The 25443-nt window shown below is 50.3% G+C and overlaps 2 protein-coding genes across 4 annotated transcripts in view; both read right to left on the bottom strand.

The window, feature by feature from the left end:
• LOC147033574 (uncharacterized) overlaps nucleotides 1–25443 on the bottom strand; it is a 111554-nt gene that overhangs the window by 37645 nt on the left and 48466 nt on the right. For 2 of the 3 annotated variants that reach the window (XM_085856859.1, XM_085856885.1), the window contains one exon: nucleotides 17825–17974. In XM_085856859.1, the coding sequence (XP_085712985.1) occupies nucleotides 17825–17974 (150 nt within the window). The remainder of the gene's footprint in view (nucleotides 1–17824; nucleotides 17975–25443) is intronic. The other variant, XM_085856895.1, reaches the window with a different exon arrangement.
• LOC147033575 (uncharacterized) lies at nucleotides 13065–17818 on the bottom strand. The gene has a single exon (XM_085857077.1). The coding sequence runs from the start codon at nucleotides 17811–17813 to the stop codon at nucleotides 17187–17189; it is 627 nt and encodes a 208-aa protein (XP_085713203.1). The 5' UTR covers nucleotides 17814–17818; the 3' UTR covers nucleotides 13065–17186.

The raw sequence follows: 25443 nt of genomic DNA, 5'->3' as shown, positions 1-25443 counted from the left end.
TATATATAGTGTTGTGGTTACCAAATTCGCAAACCACCATTCAGGTCCCTTAGGTGAGGTATCTCGGTAAGTACATGTGTAGTTAGGCCCGAACCCGTTGTCTAGTGGGAATACATGTCATTTATGCGAGCTGCGACTCTTCAGGATAGCCGTTTTTCTTTTACTATCTTTATTTTGGACCAACCGCCATGATCACAACCACAACATCAACCACCGACCACAACCACCGCTTCACCACAACCGCCACGACCTTCACGCACACCTCACAACCGTAGCATCGCCACCGTTCTTGCCCCGCTGTGGGTACCGGTGTTGGACTCATGCAGAACGCGCGTCGAACAGCGTGTACAAAATCACGGATTTTGTGCTTCAAAAACGGATCAAAAACGACACACGCCCACTTTTTGCCGTCCAATCGGTGAGCGAGGGGCGATTTGGCCCCGCCTCCAGGACGATCGATATATGCAAATTTGTGGATCAAAAGCCTTCACGCCCACTTTTTCTCGGGCCAATGGGGAGCGAGGTGAAAGGTCAAAGGGAGGGGGTCAAAGGCGAAGTTACGGGGGGATAAAAGGACGGTGTTCGTCAGTCAGAAGAGAGTCGCAAACGAGAACGAGAAGGAGTCGGAACGGAGGGGACGAGTGTGGAAGACTGGAGCCCGAAGCCTGCAGTGGCTGGAGAAGCTGAAGAGAGTCGGACGAGGGGGTGCTCGCGTCGGTGCCAGGAGCTGCACGCCCGAGGGAGGCCGGCAGCGCGACCTGGCCGAGGTGGAGACGCACACCAGGGATAATAAAGATCCTCTATACCCCGAGCATCAGCAACCCCCTCCTGTTTCCCCCCGCGCTGAGATAGTGCGACCAAGGGGGCCCGTTCCCACCCCCTGCCAGGCACTGTCCACGAGGCCCGCGGGTTGCGGGGCCATCGCCGCTCCGCCTCTCATCACCAGACGGGTAGGCCCGACCCGGTCTCGGCCTCAGGCCTGCCTCATTCTTGAGGGTATTTCTTTTCCTTGGTTTTGGGTATGTGTTGTCGGCGCCGCCTGTGAAGTAGAATTGTATAAGTGTTGCCGTGTGCTCGGTAGTCGGTATTAGCTCTGCACTGTGTTTTCACTTTTATGTTTGCTTTTTGTGTAAATGGAATTGTGTTTTCTTTTTTTTGTGTGCATTTGGTGGAATTGTATTTGTGTGCTTTCCGTTCGTCGCGAATAAATGTGCTTTATTGTTGAACTGTTCTCCCGCTTCGCTTCGTCTTTTCCTCCATTGAATCCCCATCTTGCTTCACGTAAAGGGTTGGTAGTGGGCTGAATACGCCCGATAATTAATCGAACCGTCGAGGTCGACGATAACACCGCTCGGTTATTCTGATAGTACGGAACGGGTCGCTTAAGTGGCCCGTGTCCGAAGTCGACCTGCGGCGAGGTACTTAGGTACCCTCCGCGTGGGAGCTCCGGTCTACCCTCCGCGTGGGTACTTAGGTAGTTCGAATTTGGCGAGCAACCCTATCCCACGCGGGGGCTGATTGGCTCGATCGCGGTGAGACCGAAAGGTCCACCCGTGACTGGTTCCCGGCGTTAGTCCGAGAGGGTCACGACTGGATTGTCCGTCCGGTGGGCGACGTGCCGCGATTCGAGTTACGTGGCCGTCGCACGCCGGCGGGCGCGAAAACTGCAACACTGGTGTCAGGAGTGGGATACAAATTCATCGCCCTCCTCGCGGCACTGGTATCGGAGAACAGGAAAACGGGCTCTCCTGTCTCCGGCTAAATTTACGGGAATCGGTCCAGGGGTGAGAGAAGCGACCCCCGATTCCCTCCAAATTACGAGCGAGCAAATTAACCCTTCACGAGAAGCAAGATGGCGTCTCAAGGCGAGCGGGAGCCGGGGTATTAGAAATGTATATGTGTAATAATGTAGAGTCCATGGTCCAGGATGGAATCCCCGAGCAGGAAATGTTGATTGTGCAGGAACACGGACTCGCCCAACTGAACCCAGGGCCCGAGGTGGGTGCGGCAGCGGCCGCGGTGTATGACACCTCCCCCCCTCTCCACCAAGACCCTTCCCCAACCCTTGCCGAAACGGCTCAGCTGAGTGCATCCAACATGGCCCAGCTACAGCCATGCTGGCGGCAATGATCGAAAAAATGGATGCAAACACAAATGAAATGAAAAACGAAATGAAAGACATGAACAAGCAAATGAATGAAGTGAAAACGACGATGGATGCGAATACACAACAAATAAACGAAAAGATGGATACAAAAATGAACGGAATGGAAACAAACATGAAAGAAGAAATGAAAGAGCTGCGGGGTGAGACGCAGAACATGGGCCAAAGCCTGCAGGCGGGCATGAAGGCCGTGACCAGGGAGCTGGGAATGGCGACTTCACGTGTGGGAGCAAACGAGCTGGGTGGGGGTGCAACGGCTGACAGGCCCGCGGTGGAGGCGGGTGAAAAAATAATTCGTGGAACGTGTTGGGCGAGGGTCGTGACGATGACCGAAAGGGAAAAATTAAATGGGGAGACCAAAACGTGTGAGACGAGACACGAGGTGACGACAACGGAAATAATAGTTGAGACAAGGGAGGTAAAGGGTGAAGAGTTGGCAGAGACACGGGAGATGGGAACGATAGAGGGAAGACTCCACGATGAAGATGGGGTAAGTGACGCACACACACACACGGAGGTAGTGGAGGATAATGGGGGTGAGCTCGCGGAGCGTGTAGGGACCCGGTGCGAGCAGCGGGATGGCCTCCTCCAGGAACGAGGGGAGGGAGTATGCCCCCTTGAGGCGAGTCACGACCAGGTGAGTTCGGTAGTGTTTTGCGAGGTTGAGGGGACGAGTGCTGTGGACGGGTGCACGGAGAGCTTGAGGGGTGTAGAGGCCCCGGAGACCCTTGTGGGGACACAAATCCCCAGTGTGGTTGTCCCTGTGTGTGTGGTGCAAGGTGTGAGTGCGTCCCCGTGTGTGGAAGCGACCCCGTGTGTGAGTGGTGTGGTGGCGATGGAGCCAGAGTACGTGCTTCCCAGCACGCCGTGCGTGGGTGAGGCACCGTGTGTGAGTCCGGCCGTGTGTGTGAGTGAAACGGCCAGTATGAGTGAGGCACCACGTGTGATTGGTGTGGTGGCGATTGTGCCGGTGTACGTGCTTCCCAGCACACGGTGTATGGATGAGGCACCGCGGTTGAGTGCCCCCGCGTGTATGAGTGAGGGACGTTGTGTGGAAGAGACCGCGTGTGTGAGTGTCGCCGTGTGTATGAGTGAGGTACCGCGGGTGAGTGCCCCCGCGTGTATGAGTGAGGCACGGTGTGTGGATGAGGCACAGCGGTTGAGTGCCCTCGCGTGCGTGGGTGAGGCACCGCGGGTGAGTGCCCCCGCGCGAGTGAATGGAGCACCACGTGTGAGTAGTATGGTTTGTGTGAGTAGTGAGGCACGCGTGAGTGAACGGCCGTGTGCAAGGTCGCTGTGTGCAAGGGAGACCGTGTGTGTGAGAGAGCGGTATGTAAGGGAGATGTCGGTTGGCATGCGGGAGCACGCAGCCGCATCTCCCGGTGTGAATGTGATGGAGTGGACTGTGTGCGTCGTAACACGCAGGTATGCGTGTGTGGAATGGAGACGGAGACGGCGACAGAGGAGAGAAAGCCGAGTAGCGGCTGTAGTTGTTTCGAGGACCGTGCCGGGTTCACCCAGCAGTGAGCACGCGGTTCGTGCTGTGCAACGCACGAGACCACCACGTGCTCGCTTGCGAGAGTGAAGTCCCGGTCCGGAAACGCACGCGGTGGATTTGCCGATCCCGCGGACGGACAAAGTTTAGGCAGGTAAATGGATTTGGACCGGACGGGTTCTCCACGCGATCGTGTGTGTTAAGCTCCAACGGGCAAAGCACATGTGTTCGCGTGGGGAACCCCTCGAGACGTGGGGCTTGTTTTTTTTTTTATGCGCACGGTGACGTCATGGCTGCACGTGGGGTTGGAATCCGGCAGGAGGGGTATCTCTGCCGGATGGTACCGTCCAAGGAGGGACGAGGTACACGTGCAGCTGCATGACGTCACGGGCAGGTGCGAAATGCGCGAGTTGCCGCGCGGGTGCTGCGTATAAAAAAAAAAAAAAGGGAGAGACAAGCCTCACTTTCGGGTGCACAGGATTCCTGGGTAAGGGGTGGAGGACCCCCTTAACCTGGGCACAGGATGAAAACTAGTTAGGGGGAAGGGTTAGCTTAGTTAGACCGACTTCATGGGGCAGGGGTAAGTCCTCATGGAGTCCGTGGAATGGATTAGTTAGAGAGATTGTAGCCAGATTTAGGTTGGGAAATAAAATGGGATTATTTTGGAGACAGTGACTGACAGTGAATGTGTAGAGGGGACGTAGTTTAGCTACGTAGGTTAAAAGGAACGTGCTGTAGTTTAAGGGACGACGTGGGAGCACGAGTTAGTTAGGGGATGCAGATAGAAGGATGGCAAGTTCAGTGGTATGTGTGTTGAAGAGTTGGTGAGTTGTGAGGTGAGTACATGGTGAGTGAGTAAGGCCAGCGGGTCTGTGTGAGTGGAGCGAATGGGGAATGCATGGTGCGATGAGTGATTGGGGGGAGGAGTGACTCCCGCCCAAGGGACCCCGGGGTCAGAGTAAAGTGAGTTAGCTGGGTTAGTCAAATTGAAAAATGGAGGTCGTTTTGCTGTTGGTGGGAAAGTAGGCTCGAGACCCATTTGGAGGGGTGCAGGAGCCCTGTTGACGGGCTTGGGAGCGTGGCTGCGAAAGGTGAGTATCGCTGAGTGGGTACCCTGGGCACCAGGCTAGTCGGCCGCGGTAGGCCATGGGCCCATGGGGGGCCGGGATAGAGTAGTGGGCACGGGTGCGCCTGCTTGGTGCGGGGGCCCGGGGCGCCATTAGCCGCGTGGGCAGTGTAGTGGGCACGGGTGACCCTCGGAAAGGGACCCGAGAGGCCGGCCTGCCACGTGTGCGTTTCAGGGGAGGTGCCATGGGGGGCACTCCCCGGTGTTAGGGAGCTGGTAGGCTCGGAGGCAGTGTAGTGCCCGGGGGTGCCATAGCGGGAGATTCGGCAGAGGGTCGTGCCTGCCAAAGGGAGCCACGTGTCCCAGCCAGGAGACCGTGTGAGGGCACGGAGAGAAAATTGGGGGGCGAGGCCCGAAATTGTGAGGACACCAACACAGGCGACGGGAATCTGGGTTGTTAGAACCAATACTTTAAGCGAGAGGCGCTTGTTGAAAGCCCCGGGGTAGTTTAAGAGTTAAATGGTTAGGGTAGATTAGGAGATGTACCCCTCCGCACCATCCATCCCCTCGCTGTCGTTGTGGGCCGCTGGACCCACTTTGGTTATAGATCGCCGAACTCTGGGGAGGCCATTCTGAGGCTTCGTTGGGCCTCGACACAGGACGCTAGCTCTCCCTTATTCCCCTCCGGGAAGGGAACGTAGGGGTTGGGAGTAGGCCAGGTGACAGAATAGGTTAGCCGAACAAGGACGATAAAGGGGGTTAGGGGACGATTTATAGTGGGGAAGTAAAAATAAAAACAATAAAAAAAATAAGTTGGGGCTAAATTGGGGTTTGACAAATTAAGGGAGTGGGTAGGTACAGTGACAGGCAAAGGCGATAGGTGGGAGGGAGACAGGTAGGTAGGTCCGAGCCCGCCTTCCAAGTGGCCAGCACCACCGCACTCCCTCCACCAACCTCCACTGAACGGCAAAGGCTGGCCAGCTTCATCTGCTGGCTGCGTTGCTGCAAGGCAGAGGCCGGCCAACTTCATCGGCAGCTGTTGTTGTGCTGCAAGGCCTGTACCGGCCAGTTCATCTGCTGGCTGTTTTCTTCAAGGCCTGTGCCGGCCAGTTCATCTGCGGGCTGTGTTTGCCTGCAGCGGCCTTCTTCTGCGGGCTGTGTTTGCCTGCTGCCTTTGCCATGCCATGCCCACTGCCCATGTTCACCAGCCCCGTTCAATTTTTGCTTTGCCCCACCCCCCTGTTCATTGCCATGTGCGCCAGGATCAAGGCAACAGTTTGCAAGCTGCAAGAACTGCCCTGTTGGCAGCAACAACACGGGCCTGCAGTGGCGGCCCGTGCACCGTGTTTGTGTCCATCCATCCATTCGTTGTGTTCATTGCGTGTGCCACTTGAGCTGGCACGGAGACTGCGTTGTGCAGCCCATGCACCGTTGTGGTTCACTGCATTCAGTTCAAACCGTTCATGCATCCATTCGTTGTGTTCATTGCGTGTGCCACTTGAGCTGGCACGGAGACTGCGTTGTGCAGCCCAAGCACCGTTGTGGTTCACTGCGTTCAGTTCAAAAGGGAAGGCCTTGGACTGCGTGTGAGCAGCCAGCCACGTTCCCTGTCACCTGCATTGTTTGAGCCAGAGACTGCATGTGGGCAGCCTGGCTCCCTGCGAACTGCTTTTCTTTGCAGAGTTCATTGATCCTGGGCCATGGTTTAGTGTAAAATTTGTAAGTTAAGGTTAAGATGTACTGTAAATATGAGTGCGCCCCCGGCATGTCTGTCTAGCGCCGGCAATTTTATTTAAGTCGTCCGTGTGAGTGAGTTTGTTTAGATAGTTACGCAGCCCTCAGGTTATTTATTTTGGGGACATGAATACCATGAATGTCGCACTCAGGGATCCGTAGGTAAAATGTACTAGGGGAAAACTACACATGATGGCACACGAAAATTTGACGACTCGGGACGAGTCTGTAAAAAGGGAAGGGGGTAGTGTTGTGGTTACCAAATTCGCAAACCACCATTCAGGTCCCTTAGGTGAGGTATCTCGGTAAGTACATGTGTAGTTAGGCCCGAACCCGTTGTCTAGTGGGAATACATGTCATTTATGCGAGCTGCGACTCTTCAGGATAGCCGTTTTTCTTTTACTATCTTTATTTTGGACCAACCGCCATGATCACAACCACAACATCAACCACCGACCACAACCACCGCTTCACCACAACCGCCACGACCTTCACGCACACCTCACAACCGCAGCATCGCCACCGTTCTTGCCCCGCTGTGGGTACCGGTGTTGGACTCATGCAGAACGCGCGTCGAACAGCGTGTACAAAATCACGGATTTTGTGCTTCAAAAACGGATCAAAAACGACACACGCCCACTTTTTGCCGTCCAATCGGTGAGCGAGGGGCGATTTGGCCCCGCCTCCAGAACGATCGATATATGCAAATTTGTGGATCAAAAAGCCTTCACGCCCACTTTTTCTCGGGCCAATGGGGAGCGAGGTGAAAGGTCAAAGGGAGGGGGTCAAAGGCGAAGTTACGGGGGGATAAAAGGACGGTGTTCGTCAGTCAGAAGAGAGTCGCAAACGAGAACGAGAAGGAGTCGGAACGGAGGGGACGAGTGTGGAAGACTGGAGCCCGAAGCCTGCAGTGGCTGGAGAAGCTGAAGAGAGTCGGACGAGGGGGTGCTCGCGTCGGTGCCAGGAGCTGCACGCCCGAGGGAGGCCGGCAGCGCGACCTGGCCGAGGTGGAGACGCACACCAGGGATAATAAAGATCCTCTATACCCCGAGCATCAGCAACCCCCTCCTGTTTCCCCCGCGCTGAGATAGTGCGACCAAGGGGGCCCGTTCCCACCCCCTGCCAGGCACTGTCCACGAGGCCCGCGGGTTGCGGGGCCATCGCCGCTCCGCGTCTCATCACCAGACGGGTAGGCCCGACCCGGTCTCGGCCTCAGGCCTGCCTCATTCTTGAGGGTATTTCTTTTCCTTGGTTTTGGGTATGTGTTGTTGGCGCCGTCTGTGAAGTAGAATTGTATAAGTGTTGCCGTGTGCTCGGTAGTCGGTATTAGCTCTGCACTGTGTTTTCACTTTTATGTTTGCTTTTTGTGTAAATGGAATTGTGTTTTCTTTTTTTTGTGTGCATTTGGTGGAATTGTATTTGTGTGCTTTCCGTTCGTCACGAATAAATGTGCTTTATTGTTGAACTGTTCTCCCGCTTCGCTTCGTCTTTTCCTCCATTGAATCCCCATCTTGCTTCACGTAAAGGGTTGGTAGTGGGCTGAATACGCCCGATAATTAATCGAACCGTCGAGGTCGACGATAACACCGCTCGGTTATTCTGATAGTACGGAACGGGTCGCTTAAGTGGCCCGTGTCCGAAGTCGACCTGCGGCGAGGTGCGATCGCCCGGTCTACCCTCCGCGTGAGTACTTAGGTAGTTCGAATTTGGCGAGCAACCCTATCCCACGCGGGGGCTGATTGGCTCGATCGCGGTGAGACCGAAAGGTCCACCCGTGACTGGTTCCCGGCGTTAGTCCGAGAGGGTCACGACTGGATTGTCCGTCCGGTGGGCGACGTGCCGCGATTCGAGTTACGTGGCCGTCGCACGCCGGCGGGCGCGAAAACTGCAACAATATATATATATATATATATATATATATATATATATATATGTATCCATAAATATATCTACAATTCCAGCAATGTGTGTGTGTGTCTGTGACCGCTGTTTCTCGACAACCACTGGTCCGATCTTATTAAAACATGCCAGGTATATTGCAGGAGACCTGAGTGTGTGCCTTTTCAAGCTTTGACATTAATCGGACAAGTAGTTCCCAAGTTATGGCCATTTATTTACCAAACCAATGACAGGACACGTTGCTGCGTAGGCGTGGCCGATGGGGAAAGGGCGCCTTAGTTACCAATGACAGGACACGTTGCTTGGCGTTTTTCACCCACAGTATCCATCTTCTATCCATCTATAATTCCAGCAATCTCTGTTTGCCTTTCAAAAGGTTTGAAATTAATCGGACAAGTGGTTCCCAAGTTATGGCCAAGTTAGAGCGCTTTGGTTAGACGAGTAAGACGGACTATTACGGGTTATAACGTACGGACTTCTGGATAGTGATGACTTACTGTATTATAATAATTTCTCGATTTCTTATGCGCATTTATAGATAAATAAACACAATGCCTCAATCCAGTCGTCGTTTACGAGAGCGAAGGAACGGCCTGTGTGGTTGTTGTTTCTGGCAGGCGGTTTGAAAGTTTTTTGGGGGTTTTTTTTTTTACACGTATGACCACGCACGTACGGGCACGCGAGAGCGAAGGAACGGTTTGTGTGGTTGTTGTTTCTGGCATGCAGTTTGAATTTTTTTTTTGTTTTTTTTTTGCATGTACGGCCACGCACTCGTATATTTAAATATCAATATATATATATATATATATATATATATATATATATATATATATATATATCAATACTGTATATATAAATAAAAATATATAAATATGAATATTTAAATAAAAATATATAAATATGAATATTTAAATATATAAATACATACATTTAAATATATATCCTATATATTATTTCTGTTAACGTCTGCGCGTAATTTGACGTTTCTCCTCCGAAACTGCCAGACGGATATTGACATTATCGGCATGCGGATGGTCTGTGGTCTAACGAACAGCATGGGCTATGTGAGATCGTGCCAGACGGACAGGTTTGGGAATTTTTGGCGATTTTCTAATTTTTACATTCGTTTGCATGGACGTGAGACGTGTGACGTCACCGCTGAGAGACGTAATGACGTCATGACATCACTGGTCATTACGTCTGTCGTCGACAGACCGTCACCACTGAGAGGCATAATGCCACTCCGAGAAAACGGCGTCTGCAATGTGAAACCCTCTTCTGCACATGCTGACCACCTCAGAAGGTGAATTTGACACAAAAAAAATGCAACAAGAAACATTGTATGTAAAGAAATTCGATAAATCACATTGTGAACACTGGACATATTGACGTCCTAATGAACCCTCACTTTTGAAACTTCGCGCAGAGCATGGGTTTGGCTCGTATATGTTTAAATATATTGTTGTGGGGCCGGGTCTCGGTGGTGAGCACGACCGCTAGGGGGAGCTGTAGAGCCGGCTCTGCCGAACACACTGGAATTTAGGTCGTGACCCTCAGATAAGTCTGAAGGTACGGGTCCCTTACAGGACCATGAATCACCAATAATTCGACCGCGTGGAGTGGGGTTAATTGCCAACTTCAATATACCTGAGTACCCACACGGCAAAGCTTACCGGGGAATTCACACCCTCAACAGGCCTCGAGCGGAACGAGCCGTTACCGTGCTCGAACCGTGTGTAACCCGAGCGGATGGTTAGCAAGGCCCGTCGGGCCAAATGTACAACTACGGCAACGGCCTTCCTCATCCCCAATACGCACCGTGGCAAACCAATGGCAGAAATGACAAAGAACGAGCTGGTACATTCAACAAGAGGGGAATTTAATAACAACCATAATTGGGGAGGGGAACACAGAGCAGAGTTATCACGAATATGCAGTCAATGTACAAGGGTGAGATACTTAAGCAATGTCTACTTATCGGACTGGTGCGCACACACACACACACACACACACACACACACACACACACACACACACACACACACACACACACACACACACACACACAATAAATGGACGGTTGTCCTTTATTGTGCCCTACAGCTCGGGAGGGAAGACGAGCTGAGGGAAGAGCCTGTTCTTGCACCTGCCCGCCTCGTGTGGTAACGTTGATCTTGTTCGGTTGCGGGACTCAAACCCGCGCCGATATACCAGGCACCGAGGGACCAAGGATTCAGTCACGGACGCCAGCCAGCTCGAATAATGACGAGGTGAGGGATCACTGTGACGAGATCAGAGCCAGCGACAAGACGAGACCAGCCACAAGATGACTGCGCCGTCCCGTCTATTTCTTCTCTCACCGGGGTCGGGGGCGTGTCACATCACCGCATCCCTCATTCGCCGGGGGATATCGGTCGTCTCCCCGTGATTGGTCGGGGGGCATGTCGGGGCGTCTCGATCACTCCCCCCCCCCCGAAGAGACTGCTTCTCTTGGAGAAGTGCCCATTGGCTGAAAGGGGCTCGCACCCTTCCGATTGGCCGAAGCGTGGAGTCAGAACTTTGGTGACCGAGGGAACTCCACCCACATGCGTGTTTGACACGCCATCGTACGGGAAATGGTCCATAGTGTTGTTGTTGTTATTTTTGTGGATATAAATTCTCGAGCTAAGAAAATAACTGCGCAGTGCACGTACACTTAATCACCAATTAAACATAGGACGGGACCCTACCGAGAAACACATACCGATATAACTGATCTATAGGACCTGGCTGTTGTGTGCAGTAAGCTTCCACATTCGTAACAATATATGTATATATTTAAAAACATGATACTTCACAAATGTATTGGGCCCGATATGTGCTCGTGGATCAGGCATGACGTGGTGGAGGTATGCGCTCTACCGAGTGCCCTTCTAGTTTTACAGAATGAAACGGCGAAATCGCTATCCAGGAGTCGTTAATTGAACCCCACCGATAACCCAATCCAACTCGACATACACTCAATGGGGAGTCAGATTGAGAATGGTGGTGGGGAGAGTGAGGGTGAGAATGGTGGTGAGAGGAGTGGGATGGAGAATGGTGGTGGGGAGAGTGAGGGTGAGAATGGTGGTGAGAGGAGTGGGATGGAGAATGGTGGTGGGGAGCGTATGCCTGGTGTTGGCTAAATGGTTTGGGTTCCGAGGATCCTGAGTTCAAACCTCACTTGGCTGTTGAATTAATACCAGGTGGGGTTAACTCGACCTGTCATCCTTCCGAGGTGAGCAAAATGCGTGCCAGCTTGCTGGTATTCTGTGTCGGAGGGGCGACCCGTCCAGGATTGTGCCCAATCGCCAAGGAGACTGCTTCGGCAGCACCAACGCTCTGTGCAGAGTATGGTCCCAGTGGATGGATTGCTGGTGGAGAGAGTGGTGGTGGTGGTGGGGAGAGAGAGTGGTGGTGGTGGTGGGGAGAGAGAGTGGTGGTGGTGGTGGGGAGAGAGAGTGGTGGTGGTGGTGGGGAGAGAGAGTGGTGCTGGTGGTGGGGAGAGAGTGGTGGTGGTGGTGGGGAGAGAGAGTGGTGGTGGTGGTGGGGAGAGAGAGTGGTGGTGGGGAGAGAGAGTGGTGGTGGTGGTGGGGAGTGATGGTGGTGGTGGTGGGGAGAGTGGTGGTGGTGGGGAGAGTGGTGGTGGTGGGGAGAGTGGTGGTGGTGGGGAGAGTGGTGGTGGTGGGGAGAGTGGTGGTGGTGGGGAGAGTGGTGGGGGTGGGGAGAGTGGTGGTGGTGTGGAGAGTGGTGGTGTGGGGAGTGGTGGTGTGGGGAGTGGTGGTGTGGGGAGTGGTGGTGTGGGGAGTGGTGGTGTGGAGAGTGGTGGTGGTGGAGAGTGGTGGTGGTGGAGAGTGGTGGTGGTGGGGAGTGGTGGTGGTGGAGAGTGGTGGTGGTGGGGAGTGGTGGTGGTGGAGAGTGGTGGTGGTGGGGAGTGGTGGTGAGGGGGAGTGGTGGTGGTGGAGAGTGGTGGTGTGGAGAGTGGTGGTGGTGGAGAGTGGTGGTGTGGAGAGTGGTGGTGTGGAGAGTGGTGGTGTGGAGAGTGGTGGTGTGGAGAGTGGTGGTGTGGAGAGTGGTGGTGTGGAGAGTGGTCTGGAGAGTGGTATGGAGAGTGGTGGTGAGGGGAGTGGGATGGAGAGTGTTGGTAAGGGGAGTGGGATGGAGAGTGGTGGTGAGGGGAGTGGGATGGAGAGTGGTGGTGAGGGGAGTGGGATGGAGAATGGTGGTGGGGAGAGTGGGATGGAGAATGGTGGTGGGGAGAGTGGGATGGAGAATGGTGGTGAGGGGAGTGGGATGGAGAATGGTGGTGAGGGAGTGGGATGGAGAATGGTGGTGGGGAGAGTGGGATGGAGAATGGTGGTGAGGGGAGTGGGATGGAGAATGGTGGTGAGGGGAGTCGGATGGAGAATGGTGGTGAGGGGAGTGGGATGGAGAATGGTGGTGGGGAGAGTGGGATGGAGAATGGTGGTGGGGAGAGTGGGGCCGAAGAGGTGCATCTCCGACAGAAGGGAAGTTCACTGAGGGTTGAATAAGCAAAGATAATATGTTGATTCTTGATAACACCTCCACACCTTGGAGAATTGATCTCTCAAGTTACCAACACAGCATGACAGACACACAATGCCCACAGATCCTGTCCCTCCACATCCCCTTTGCTTCTTTCCACGAGCCCATTCACAACTCCAGTATTGTCTTTTCAATCAAAAACTTTATTCTCTCGACCACCATGTGTGAGGGTGAATGCTTCAGGTCCAACCTCCAAACTGTTCCTCTTTATTAGAACTAGAGCTTCAATGGCAAGCTGGAGCACACACAGCATTGACTCCCGTTTGGAGATGGGTGGTGCTGTGGCAAGCAGGACACAACAAGCAAGGATACCCACGAAATGCGTTGAGCGTGAATTAAGTTCGTACGTATTAAAATATACAAGCCAGGAATCACCAAGGTAAAATGGTACAAATGAAAAAGTTTCCATAACCCCATCAATATTTGTTGCAGGTACTCTCTGATTGGTCTGATGGATGTGCAACAGTGTGCCAACTGATCCAATCCCCTGCCATTCCTTTTGGTTAAAATCTCTTTTAGAGGATGTCAGAAGGTGGAATGGAACAACCCTCTCAGGGCCCAAATTCAGGATATCTGAAAACGTTATGGACCGATTCGGACAACACTTGGTGGCAAGGATGAATGGATTCGATTTTGGTGAAGATCCAGATCTGATAGGAATTTTCATGTGATTGTTCATTGTTGAGAAATCGGGCCAAAAACTATCGGGTCACTGCCATTCAGCTTTACCAATCAAATTGCTCTGACGATCACTGGTACAACCTCAACACTCCTCAGCCTGCAGGTTCTCTTAACTTTGATTTTCAGATCATTGTATTTGGTCATTTCGACCAAAGTGCTTTCCGAAATGTCTACAAGTGTGTATCCATTCTTTGCAGAGCCAGAAAACATCTGTCCAACCTCAAAAATGAACCTTCAAACTTGCCTCCCTCCTCTAAAACGTGGTGGCACCTTGTTAAGTCTATCTCTGGTGTGAATTCCCCTTCCATCCCTTCCTTCTCTTCAAATGGCACTACAGCCGACTCCGCTCACGAGAAGGCCGAATGCCTCAATTCTGTGTTTGCTTCCAAATCTTGTCCCCAACCCCTCACTCTCTGTACCCATTCTCCCTGTTGTACCCAACTGCTCCTGGACTCTGTCTTTTGCACCTGAGAATGTGGAGAAGATTCTTTCAACCCTCGACTCTGACTCTGCAACTGGACCAGACGGCATCAGCTCACGTGTCCAAAATTCCTGCTCTACTGCTCTTGCACATCCTCTCTACTCTTTTCATTCTTTTACTTTCCCCCAGGTCATCTTCCATCTTCTTGGAAATCCACCAACATCACTGCATTACATAAAAAAATCTGGAAACACTGATCCCCGACTTCAACCCAATCAGCTTACTTCCCATCAACAAACAAGGTCGTGGAATCAATCATCACAGTTGATATAAAATCGTTCCTTTTCTCCAACAACCTCAACTCAGATCACTAATTTGTTTTCAGACAAGGTCACTCGACTTTGGACATGCTGCTTTGACTCGTCCACCAATGGATGGAGGCCCTCAATGTCAGACATGAGATCAGGGCCGTCTCTCTGGACATATCTCGTGCTTTTGTCACAGTCTGGCATCCTGCGTTGCTCTGCAAACTCTTTGCCTGTGGTATCCAAGGCCAACTCCACACATGGCGGATTGACTCCCTCCACTCTTGTAGCCAATGTGTGGCTTTCAACGGAATCCTTTAATCTCCTCTCCCTGTCAAGGCTGGAGTACCCCAAGGCAGTATTCTGGGCCCAGTCCTATTCCTGATCTTCATGAATGATCTTTGACTCTGGAAAATCCTCTAACTATTTGCAAATGACTCCACCCTCTGCCGTGACATCCCTCATCAATCAGACAGGCAGGCAGCAGCCTCTTCCCCCGATTCAGACCTTGACAAAATCGCAAGATGGTGAAACACTTGGAATATTTCTTTCAATCCTGACAAACCTCACACTCTCACGATCTCTTTCCAGAAGGACCGTCTGCCCACCACCCGCAGCTACTTTCGAAACATTCCTCTTGAGGAAGTTCAGACATTCAAACTCCTGGATAATCACTGTCAGCCATGATCTTTGTTGGGCAAACCACATTTCAAAGTTGGCCTCCAAAGCCAGCCACCAACTGGGCAACCTCCATGGCACAAAGTCCTTCCTTGGTACACCCTAACCCCTATACACGTACTAGGCCTTCATCCGTAGCTCGATGAAGAACTGCTCTCCCGTCCGGGCTGGCTCCCTTGCCTCACATCTTGCCCAGCTTGACGTCGTGGAAACCAAGACCTTCAAAATCATTGGAATCTCCCACGATGAAGCCGATTCCATGGGTCTATCAATTCGCCATCGCAGACAGCAGTTCGACAGTCTCTGTCTACCACCACCTCCTTCCTGGTCTTGTATACTCTGCTCTTTCTGTGCTTTGTCTCCCCCCCCCACCCCCAGGTTTCTGCAGGCCATCAACCCCTTTCTGGTGAAACTACCTAAATCCAATATCACTGCTCACCTCTTCATTCATTCATTCCTCTTTTTGTCCCACCTGTTGTACCAACTCACACATTATCTTCAATCTCACTCTTCCCTCCAAGTATTCAACACAGCTGTTCACCAACATCTTCGATCGCCCAAATCTCAAACCGTGATATTTTCTATCCTAGTCAACGCCACACCAATCCATCCTCTCCTCCCCCTCATTCCTGCCCACACCCATTGTTTGTCTAAGTCTGCCTCTTCATTTGCCTTCAACTCTGCTGTTTGTGTTTCCCCACTTTCTCAACTGTTGCTTTTGTCCTGCTGTGTCCTTCTCTGTTCAGTGTACTAATACTAGCTCTTCCGTCATGATGCCTTCGTTTAAATCAATATCCATGTTCGATGGGATGATCGGGTCACGCGTGAACTCTTTCGACATCCGCCCTTGGTTTGTTCTTCCATGACTTTCACAGACGCGAATGTGGATTACTCTGCGTACATTGCAATGCCTTTGTGTGTGTAGTTGTTCTGACACAAGTTGCTTGCATCCCGAGAGAAGGTGATGATGATTTTGTTTCCACCTTTCCTGGCAGAACCCGCACTTGTCCGATTGAGTCAACCTGCCTTTTTCTTCATCTTGGGCATTTACTACGTACGAGTCGTTGTTCATCCCAGTGAAGCTGGCTTCTTTCTTAATTGCTACTCCAATGAGCCTTTCTTATTTCATTCCAATCTGTCAATCCATTGGTTGAAATTTTTTTTGTTTGTTTTTTTTTTGTCCAGACACTCCCCGTTGGTCAGAATCTCCTTTTACAGACTCCAGAAGGTGGAACCGAGTCCTTCTCGGGCCCAAACGGTCCACTTTTCATGGGATCACACTTCATGGATCAAGTTGTGATGCTTTTTTGTTCTCATAATCACTAAATCACAGGCAGCCTCAGATTGTTTGAAACTCGAGCACGAGTTGCCCCCAAGTTGATATCTTCAGAAATTACACAGATAAAAGGGATCTTGAGAAGTCTTCGTTTGGTCCTCAAAACACTTCGTTTTCGTGTGTCCTCTTTCCCTGACCCCACCTCCCTCCCATCCATCCATCCACTGGGACCATACTCTGTGCAGAGCGTTGGTGCTGCCTCAGCAGTCTCCTTGGCGATTGGGCACAATCCTGGACGGGTCGCCCCTCCGACACAGAATACCAGCAAGCTGGCACTCATTTTTGCCGACCTCGGAAGGATGACAGGCAGAGTCAACCCCACCTGGTATTAATTCAACAGCCGAGTGGGATTTGAACTCAGGATCCTAGGATCCGAAGCCCACCACCCTAATACCACATGCCTAAAATACACATTACAATAAAACATGGTCTCCTTATCTTCCATACTCTGGCTCACCATTTTTAAACCTCTTCTGCTCGACTGGAGCTTAGTTTCTCTTGCTTTTGGGTCAGACGGTACCTCGTCACCTTTTTGCTTTTGTGTGGAGACTTGTCGAGTCGTGACATAGCCATCTTCTTCGTCACTGGAGAAGTTGCAGTTTGTCTTTTTGATGCACATTTTGGTTGCTCAATGTGGCCTCACCGACTTGTATCTCAGCATCGGAGGGAGTTGTATCCCTTTGTTATTTATCGTAGGCCTTTTTTTGTTTTCAGCCAGAGAACAAAGCTTTCTTCAAGGGGCCCTATGGGTTTGTCCGGGATCACCGATGGCATTTTTGGAAGGTGTGCCCATTGATGGTAAATGGCTATTAAAAAAAAACCCCTACTCGTGAGTGTGTACACGTGCATGCTTTTTTAAAACCGATTGATCAGAGAAGGTTCTCGCACAAACTTTACAAACGTATGGGCGCTCCCCCGTGTGAATCCTCATATGAATTCGCAAGTGTGATGATTGACGGAATCCCTTACCGCATACAGTGCATGTGTACGGGCGTTCCCCCGTATGAATCCTCATGTGTATCTGACACGTTGTCGAGTGAATGAATCCCTTCCCACATGTACGGCAGACATAAGGCTTCACACCTGTGTGAATACGAGTGTGCTTCCGCAAGTCTGACAGATCCGAGAAATCCCTTGCACAAACTCCACATCTGTATGGGCGCTCTCCTGTGTGGCACCTTGAATGCCTCCTCAAAGACCTTGCGTTTGAGAAAGTCTTCGCGCAAACCGTGCACGTGTACGGACGCTCTCCCGTGTGAATTCGCTTGTGATTCTCACATTCCGACGACTGAATGAACCCCTTACCACAAACATTGCACACATAAGGACGCTCCCCCGTGTGAATTCTCATGTGCTTGTGATAGTTTGACGAGTGACCGAATCCCTTACCGCACACCTCGCAGGTGTACCGTTTCTGTCTTGTGTGAATGTCGGTATGTCTCGTGAACATGTTTTGATCACCTGTACTATAAGAACAATCAGGGCATTTGTACTTTTCATCGCTGGGAACTTGTCGGTGCATCTCCATGTGCATCTTCAAAGCCGCCATCCTGGTGAAGCTGTGCGAGCACGAGGTGCAGGTGAACTTCTTGATGAGCTTCTTCTGTTTTCCTGTGAAGAGCATCCATTCATGTTAAAAAAAATGTCAGAACCCAGTTCACAATGAAGAAAGCTTAAAGTACCGAAGCCAAATTGTATGTTGATAACATAATATGAAGTCCAATATTGAACTAATGATGCGTCATATAAACGCTCCCTATGTGATCTGAAAAAAGTATACATTCTGCAGTTCTCGATACTTCACTGTCCAGCCAAAAAGAAGTGCCATGTCCCACAATGTTCTGGGTTGAACCTGTCACTCGCCGAATCATCAAAAATGGCAAATACTATGCAGTTACACGGGTAATGAAACACAGGAAAATACTATTCCATCCATCTTGCTGCCCACTGTACCACTGGAGTGAGACGAAAAGATGGATGAGGGAGGGAAAGGGGGTGAGCGGCATAAATGTGAATGGTAAGGGGAATGGTGAGGATCGAAGGTACCGAGCAGACAACACACCACCGTTCACACACAAAAAAAAAATGGACATCATATATTCTTTGAAATTCATAACGATGTGTTTACTTTATTACTAGCAAACTTTGATAAGAGCAAACTTGCGGATGGGAGAAAGAGGAAGCAGGACTTAGAGTACATGTTTTCTATAGCGCCACTGTAAAACGCACAAATGTTGTCTTTCCTCTCAGGGTAGTGTGGGGTAATTGGTTGAAGGGGCAGGTAAAAGACAAAGGAAGATAGGGTATAGATCCAGTTTCGGGATGCCTTCTTCTTTCGTATGCAGCACAAGTTTGTGGGGAGCATCATTCGCTGAGAGCGTGGCTCTGCCGCTGATGCAATGCCCCCTGGAGGTAAGGTGCCGGCGATAGCTTTGTTACTCTTCATGAACAACACCATGGAATATTTAACGTCCACTAACTAATGCCGGCAGATGGGACGCCCCATTTAGCATTCATCTGAGGGACGGCACACACATTGATGAATCACCTAGACCGCGTAGAGGCGAGTGCGCGTATGTCTAGACCACCATGGCAGCTCACAAGAGAAAGGTAAAATAAATACTGGAGACTGATCGGAAACACTGGGGACGTTTGCAATAGTTTGTGTGCGATCTCGTGATAAACAACATTTCGTGTTAACCACCTCCCAAGACGGTATTTTTAAAATCTCATCTGGAATTGAAATTCCACATAAGGTATCGTCATCGCACACCGTCCATCTTCTTTTGTGACTTCTCCGGCCAAACCGCTGGGCCGATCCGGCTGAAATTTGGCAGCAACGTTCTGCTCGTGACTGGTAACAGGGATTTCAACGCTCGTTCCAGTCACGTGACCTTCAGTCGGCCATTCTGACCGACTAAGTAAATTTCTTCAAAAATCTTCTTCTCCAAACCCACCGGTCAGGATGCTACCAAATTTGGGTGACAACATTCGGCCAGGGTGGGGATGTTAAGTTGCGGAGGTCATGCCGATCACGTGACCGGAAGTGTGTCAAAATGGCGGTCACCTAAAGTCCTTCAAAAACCTGATTCCCCAGACCCAGTCAGAATGCTACCAGATTTGGATTACATCAGGACAGGATAGGGATGTTAAATTGTGGAGGTTGTGCCGATCACCTGACCACAAGTGTCAAAATGGCGGCCTTTGTAAATTTTTGGGAAATCATTTAAATTCCTTTAAAAATCTTCTTCTCCACACCCACCAATCAGAATGCTACCGAATTTGGGTCACATTAGGTCCTATTTTGGGGGGTGGGGGGGTCCTATTTTTATATTTACCTCCACCACCAAAGTTGGAGGTGGTTCTGTTTTCACCCCTCTCTATCAGTTTGTCTGTGTGCAGGACATCTCAAAAAGTTGTGGATGGATCCACATGAAATTTGGTTGTCAGGTTGTGTGTGTGTGAAAAGGATGAACTGATTAGATTTTAGTGAAGATATGGATCTGGATCTGGATACAAGAATTATTTAATTTTTAAAGTGATTCTTCACCATTCTCCCCCTGCGTCCCGGCCCTCCATTTCTCCCCCTGCGTCTCGGCCCTCCATTTCTCCCCCTGCGTCTCGGCCCTCCATTTCTCCCCCTGCGTCTCGGCCCTCCATTTCTCCCCCTGCGTCTCGGCCCTCCATTTCTCCCCCTGCGTCTCGGCACTCCATTTCTCCCCCTGCGTCCCGGCACTCCATTTCTCCCCCTGCGTCCCGGCACTCCATTTCTCCCCCTGCGTCCCGGCCCTCCACTTCTCCCCCTGCGTCCCGGCACTCCCTTTCTCCCCCTGCGTCCCGGCACTCCATTTCTCCCCCTGCGTCCCGGCACTCCATTTCTCCCCCTGCGTCCCGGCACTCCATTTCTCCCCCTGCGTCCCGGCACTCCATTTCTCCCCCTGCGTCCCGGCACTCCATTTCTCCCCCTGCGTCCTGGCACTCCAATTCGTCCCCTGCATTCTGGACCTCCAATTCTTTCCTTGCGTGCCGCCCCTCCAATACTCCCCCTGTGTCCCAGCCCTCCAATTCTGGCCCTCCTGCATCCTGGCCCTCCAATTCGTCCCCTCCATCTCAGCCCTTCTCTTCTCCCACTGCATCCCAGCCCGAATTTTTGAAGCATATATAAACAAACAAACAAACAAACACAAATCGACCTTTATATTTTGCATGACCAAATACAACCTGTCGCTTCACTGACAGGGACATGGGGGGGAGGGGGAGAGGGAGGGAGGGGGAGAGGGAGGGAGAGAGAGAGAGGAAGAGGGATGGGAGAGGGGAGAGAGAGAGAGAGAGGAGGCAGGGAGGAGAGAGAGGGAAGGCAGAAAGGATTGAGGGAAGAGGATGGAGGGAAGGGAGGAGAGGGGGATCTAGGAAGGGGGTAAGAGCAAGGAAAAGGGGGGAGGTGGGAAGAGTGACGCCTTACCAAACGTTGCAAAGCACTGCGGGAGGGAGGGTGCTGCATTTTATGAGGATGGGGGAGCAAGGAGGGGATAGACAGACAGAGAGAGAGAGAGAGACATAGAGAGAGAGAGGGAGAGAGAGAGAGAGTTGGGGGGGGGGCGGTGGGGGGTAAAAAAAAGAGAGAAAGGTGAGGGATGGAAGTGGTGTTAGCAAAGAGAATGACATGTTCTGCTTAATGACCAGACACACAAAAAAAAAACTCACGTCAGAAGAGCTGTACACACGACACAACAGTTTGCCATGTAATCCGCTGGCATATCTGCAAATACTCTGATATCCCAGTTCCAGAAAATTTGTGGGGACATGAACCAATATCAATCACTGAAAACATGGAAGTACCGCTCATGTACGACCTCATGATCCCATTGAGCGTGAATATCGAAAACAAAGCATTGCAACCAGATATCGTACTTAGGTACAAAAAAAAGAGAACAAGTCATTGTTAATTGAGGTGTTAATAACAGTGATTTTGGACTAAACAATGCAGAAATCAAGAAAATGATCAAATACCAAGAACTCAAGAATGAAGTGAAAAGATCATGGAAGTTGAAGAATGCCAAAGTTGCACCAGTGATAGTTGGAGCGACAAGAATGATGACAAAGAACCTCACAGAGATATTAAACATAGGGGCAATACCCCTGGGCACTCACCTGGTAGTGGCTGGGTAAGATAACCAGGCAACCACTGGTAGGCATGGATGACCCACAAAATATATAATGGAGAAGAAAGTAAATACCTATGGATGTTTTTTTTTTTAATGCTGTCAACAAACTTTGTTACATCACAGGTGATGAAGGTTGCGGTGAAGTTTCATCGGAATTGTGTGTGTCGTTTCTGAGAAGAAAGCAAATACAGATTTTGGGGGGAAACACCCCGTAGACCCCCTTAGACAAGAATTTTTTTTTAATGGCGTGATCAAACTTGGTACATCACGGGTGATGAAGATTGTGGTCAAGTTTCATCAAAATCGTTAATGTGGTTTCGGAGAAGAAAGCAAATATGTACCTGTTTTGGGGGCAACCCCCCCCCCCCAACACTCCTTTGGAGCCTGATTTTTCTAATGTCATGAACCAACTTTGGTTCACCATGGGTGATGAAGGTTGAAATCAAATTTCATCAGAATTGTGTGTGTCGTTTCTGAGAAGAAAGCAAATACCTATTTTGGGGGGCCCCTAAGGGCCTGACTTTTTTAATGTCATGAACAAACTTTGCTACCCACATGGTGATGAACATTGTGGTAAAGCTTCATAAAAATTATATGTGTAGTTTCAGAGAAGAAATTGCAAGTATTTGTGGATGGACGGACAACGCGCCATCCCATAAGCTCCCCGGAACTGTGTTCCAGGAGAGCTGAAAAACATCCCTGGGAAGATTACTACAAACGAACTACAGTTGGAACCCGTCCGGGGCTCAGTGACTATCCTGAAGAGAGCCCTCCGCACAAAACTTTGAGAACAGAAAACTTAACAGCTTGGTCCATGAATCGTGACCCCATACTGAAATGAAGGTGGATACTTTGAGCCTGCCCTGGGAGGACTCCATTGCGCATTCTGAAACCCGTATATGGAGATAACAACCAACAACACACACACCGGTGTCAAGTGCTAATCAATGTGGCAATACAGTTTATATACATACACACATGCGCACATGTATACACGCAAAAAGTACATAAAAAACAACAAGCATAAAGATTTTCCTTGAAACAAAATTGCTTGAAAGAGGAATTCATCAAGTGGGAAAGGAACTATATTCAATTCAAAAATATATCAAACCACATAACACAAAATGTCGGTCTATGCCTTCACAGCTGGAACAAACATGGTGAACACGAAGTCAGATGGACCTTATTGTTTTTTAAAAATATGTATCGATGTCGAAGTGAGGGGTGTATTATGAAAGCAAATCACACAAAAATGTTAAACAAAGCGATGTCCTGTAAAAATAAAATTGCACATTTTCAACAGATGAGACACCTCCCGAGGAACCCACCGCACGGCACTGCAGGGCCCAACAAAGGCGGAAAGTATGTCTAATCAATGTGTTAGATTGATAACTCGGGTACTTTTATTGAAACGAACAAACAAGCAGCTTGGAGAGCACACGCCAAGTAACTTAAGCACTCCAACAAAACGGTTGATGAGGAACGGCTGGTTTGGCAAGCGATGAGAATTGTCTGTCCGTCAGATTAAACACAAACCTCCTGGAGATGCCAAAATGTCAAATATGTCCGAATTGAACAAATGAACACCTTTTTAGCAGTTGGAACTGCTGCTAAGTTCAATTCTGGAGCTTAAGATTTGAAATTCGGCTGAGTTGAAAAGATTCTCGAGGTTATAGCATGTGCGGAAATGAAATATGCCACCAACGCTGACGTCTCCGGGTGTTTTTAAGCATTGCAATGTAACTCGCAATTTCTAGCTGTTATGAACAGGGATTGGATAATATGAGTGAGGAAAGTGAGAAAAAAAAACTATCATCATTAAGAAATCATTGCGGCCTGTTCCAAGTCAAGGCATGGTTGAGCAGGCCAAAAAAACATGGCGGCTTCAGACCCCAGTGAGGTTACCCAGGAAATGCCTTGAGACCCCGTAGAGTGAGGTGTCCGAGGATGCACCTGATGAAGGATACAATTAAATAAGGCCGTAATCACTCTTACACTTCCTTGGAATTCCGTTGGTATACATGCAAAGTTTCAGGCTGCTAGGTTTCATGGTTTTGGAGTTATGGAGGACACACACACACACACACACACACACACACACACACACACACACACACACACACACACACACACACACACACACACACTAGTATAGATTTGCTCATCCCTTTATTTCGGCAGTGTATAAAGGTGACGGACTGCTACTACGATCACTCCCAAATATCATAAAATAAAAAAACAAGAGTTCATAGAACATGACACCATGCGCAGTGTTCAACAATACTATACTAGCTGGAGTACCCGGCGTTGCCCGGGAAAAAAATAGGAATGGGAATGGGGTAAATTGTGATGTTTGATATGCATCACATTTATATATCACATTTAATTTGGATAAATTTCACATTTCTTTGTCGTTGTCAGCGTTCGTCATCACTGCTCATGAGGCTGTCACGGAGGTTGTCGTAGTTATCAGCAAGCAAGTTATTTTGCTCCCGGCGGATAAAGCCCAGTCGCTCCGTCTCGATCTTGCAGTAGACATGGACCAGAAAGTGCTGAAAGAGTCGTCGCATCTGCAGTATGTGGTTGCCCTCTCTCACCATGATGTGGTAGCTGTAGTACTGCAGCTGTGTGAGTTTTCGTCCATCCTGTCCAGTTGCAGCCCTGGCCACCAGATGGATGCTGTAGCCATCTGTTCCATATGGGAACACTGGGATAGCTAGAGTGCATCATAAGATGCATGCAGCTCACTGATCCTTTTAAGTGCCCCATCGCAAAGTCTGAGGACAATGTCTCTGGGTTCTGTTGGCTCATTGTCCATTAGGATGGCGACTTCTGGTGCAGACTGGGCGTTGTAGCGGCGTATGTGCTCTCCTTGTGGTCGCTTGTTCTCTCTTATGATGATCTGGCGCTCTTCAGAGTTGCCTCCTTCTGCAAGTACATCTCTTGCAGTCTTGAGCTCATGGACCAGATGGTTATTCTCGTGAAACCACTTTGTGAGCATCTCAAGGATGTGTGGTTTGAGGCCGCTGTGGTTCCTGGCAGCCAGCTCCTTGGCGTGTGAGTCCAGAAAGTAGACCTGTAGGAACTTTGGCTGCCCCTCTGCAGGCAGGTGCAAGCTGCCAATGCGGTGGAACACTTGACCTTGGATCCAGAAGCTCGGATTCTAGCCATGGACTTCAGCTTCCTTGTGCCCGAAGATCGTCATCGCAAAGCTGCCATTATACGTCCGAATGTTGTCAAGGAAGTGCTTGCTGAGGGGACCTTCACCTGAGAGAAGTTCCTTCAGCAAGGGAGAAAGGGCAGGAGAGGGCTCAAGGATGACCTTGCCATCGCTGCAGCACACACCTTTTGTCTCTCCCTTGAACTTGTAAGCAGAGCAGTCAGTGCAGACTTGGTCCATTCAGCCGATGTCTGCATGAGTTGTTGGGTCAGCCGGGTCATACGTGAATGCCACCTTGTTGGCATTGTTGTGCTCTTGTGCCCGGGCCAGTGCTCGTGCTTCTGCAGTGCGGTGACGCATTACCTCAAGTCTTGCATCACACTCTTCCTCAGTCTCATTTGCTCGCCGCTGTTGCTGCTGTGCCTGTTCATTTAGCCTGGCTGATCACTCCTCTTCAGTCTCCTGCTGTCTCTTAGTGTGTTTTCGCTTAGCTGCAGCTGCCTTGGGACCACTGGAGCTCTTCCTTTTTCAGGGCATCCAAAATCAGAAACTTTGTAAGCATCCACTGGTCTGTCCATCCACTGGTCTGTCCATCCACTGGTCTGTCTTTGTCTTATTTTGATCAGGTTGTGAATGAAAGAAGTCACGATGTGGAAAATCAATTCATTGCGGCAGAAAAATTGAAACGGCCAAAAAAAATAACAAAAAGACTAATTTTTTGGGGGGGGGTTTTTAAACATCAAAGGTGTGCTGTA

The sequence above is a fragment of the Eptatretus burgeri genome, chromosome 2, assembly GCF_056783735.1.
Source record: "Eptatretus burgeri isolate ZD-2024b chromosome 2, Ebu_testis_v1, whole genome shotgun sequence".
Taxonomy (NCBI): Eukaryota; Metazoa; Chordata; class Myxini; order Myxiniformes; family Myxinidae; genus Eptatretus; species Eptatretus burgeri.
This window is presented reverse-complemented; position numbering and strand designations above follow the sequence as displayed.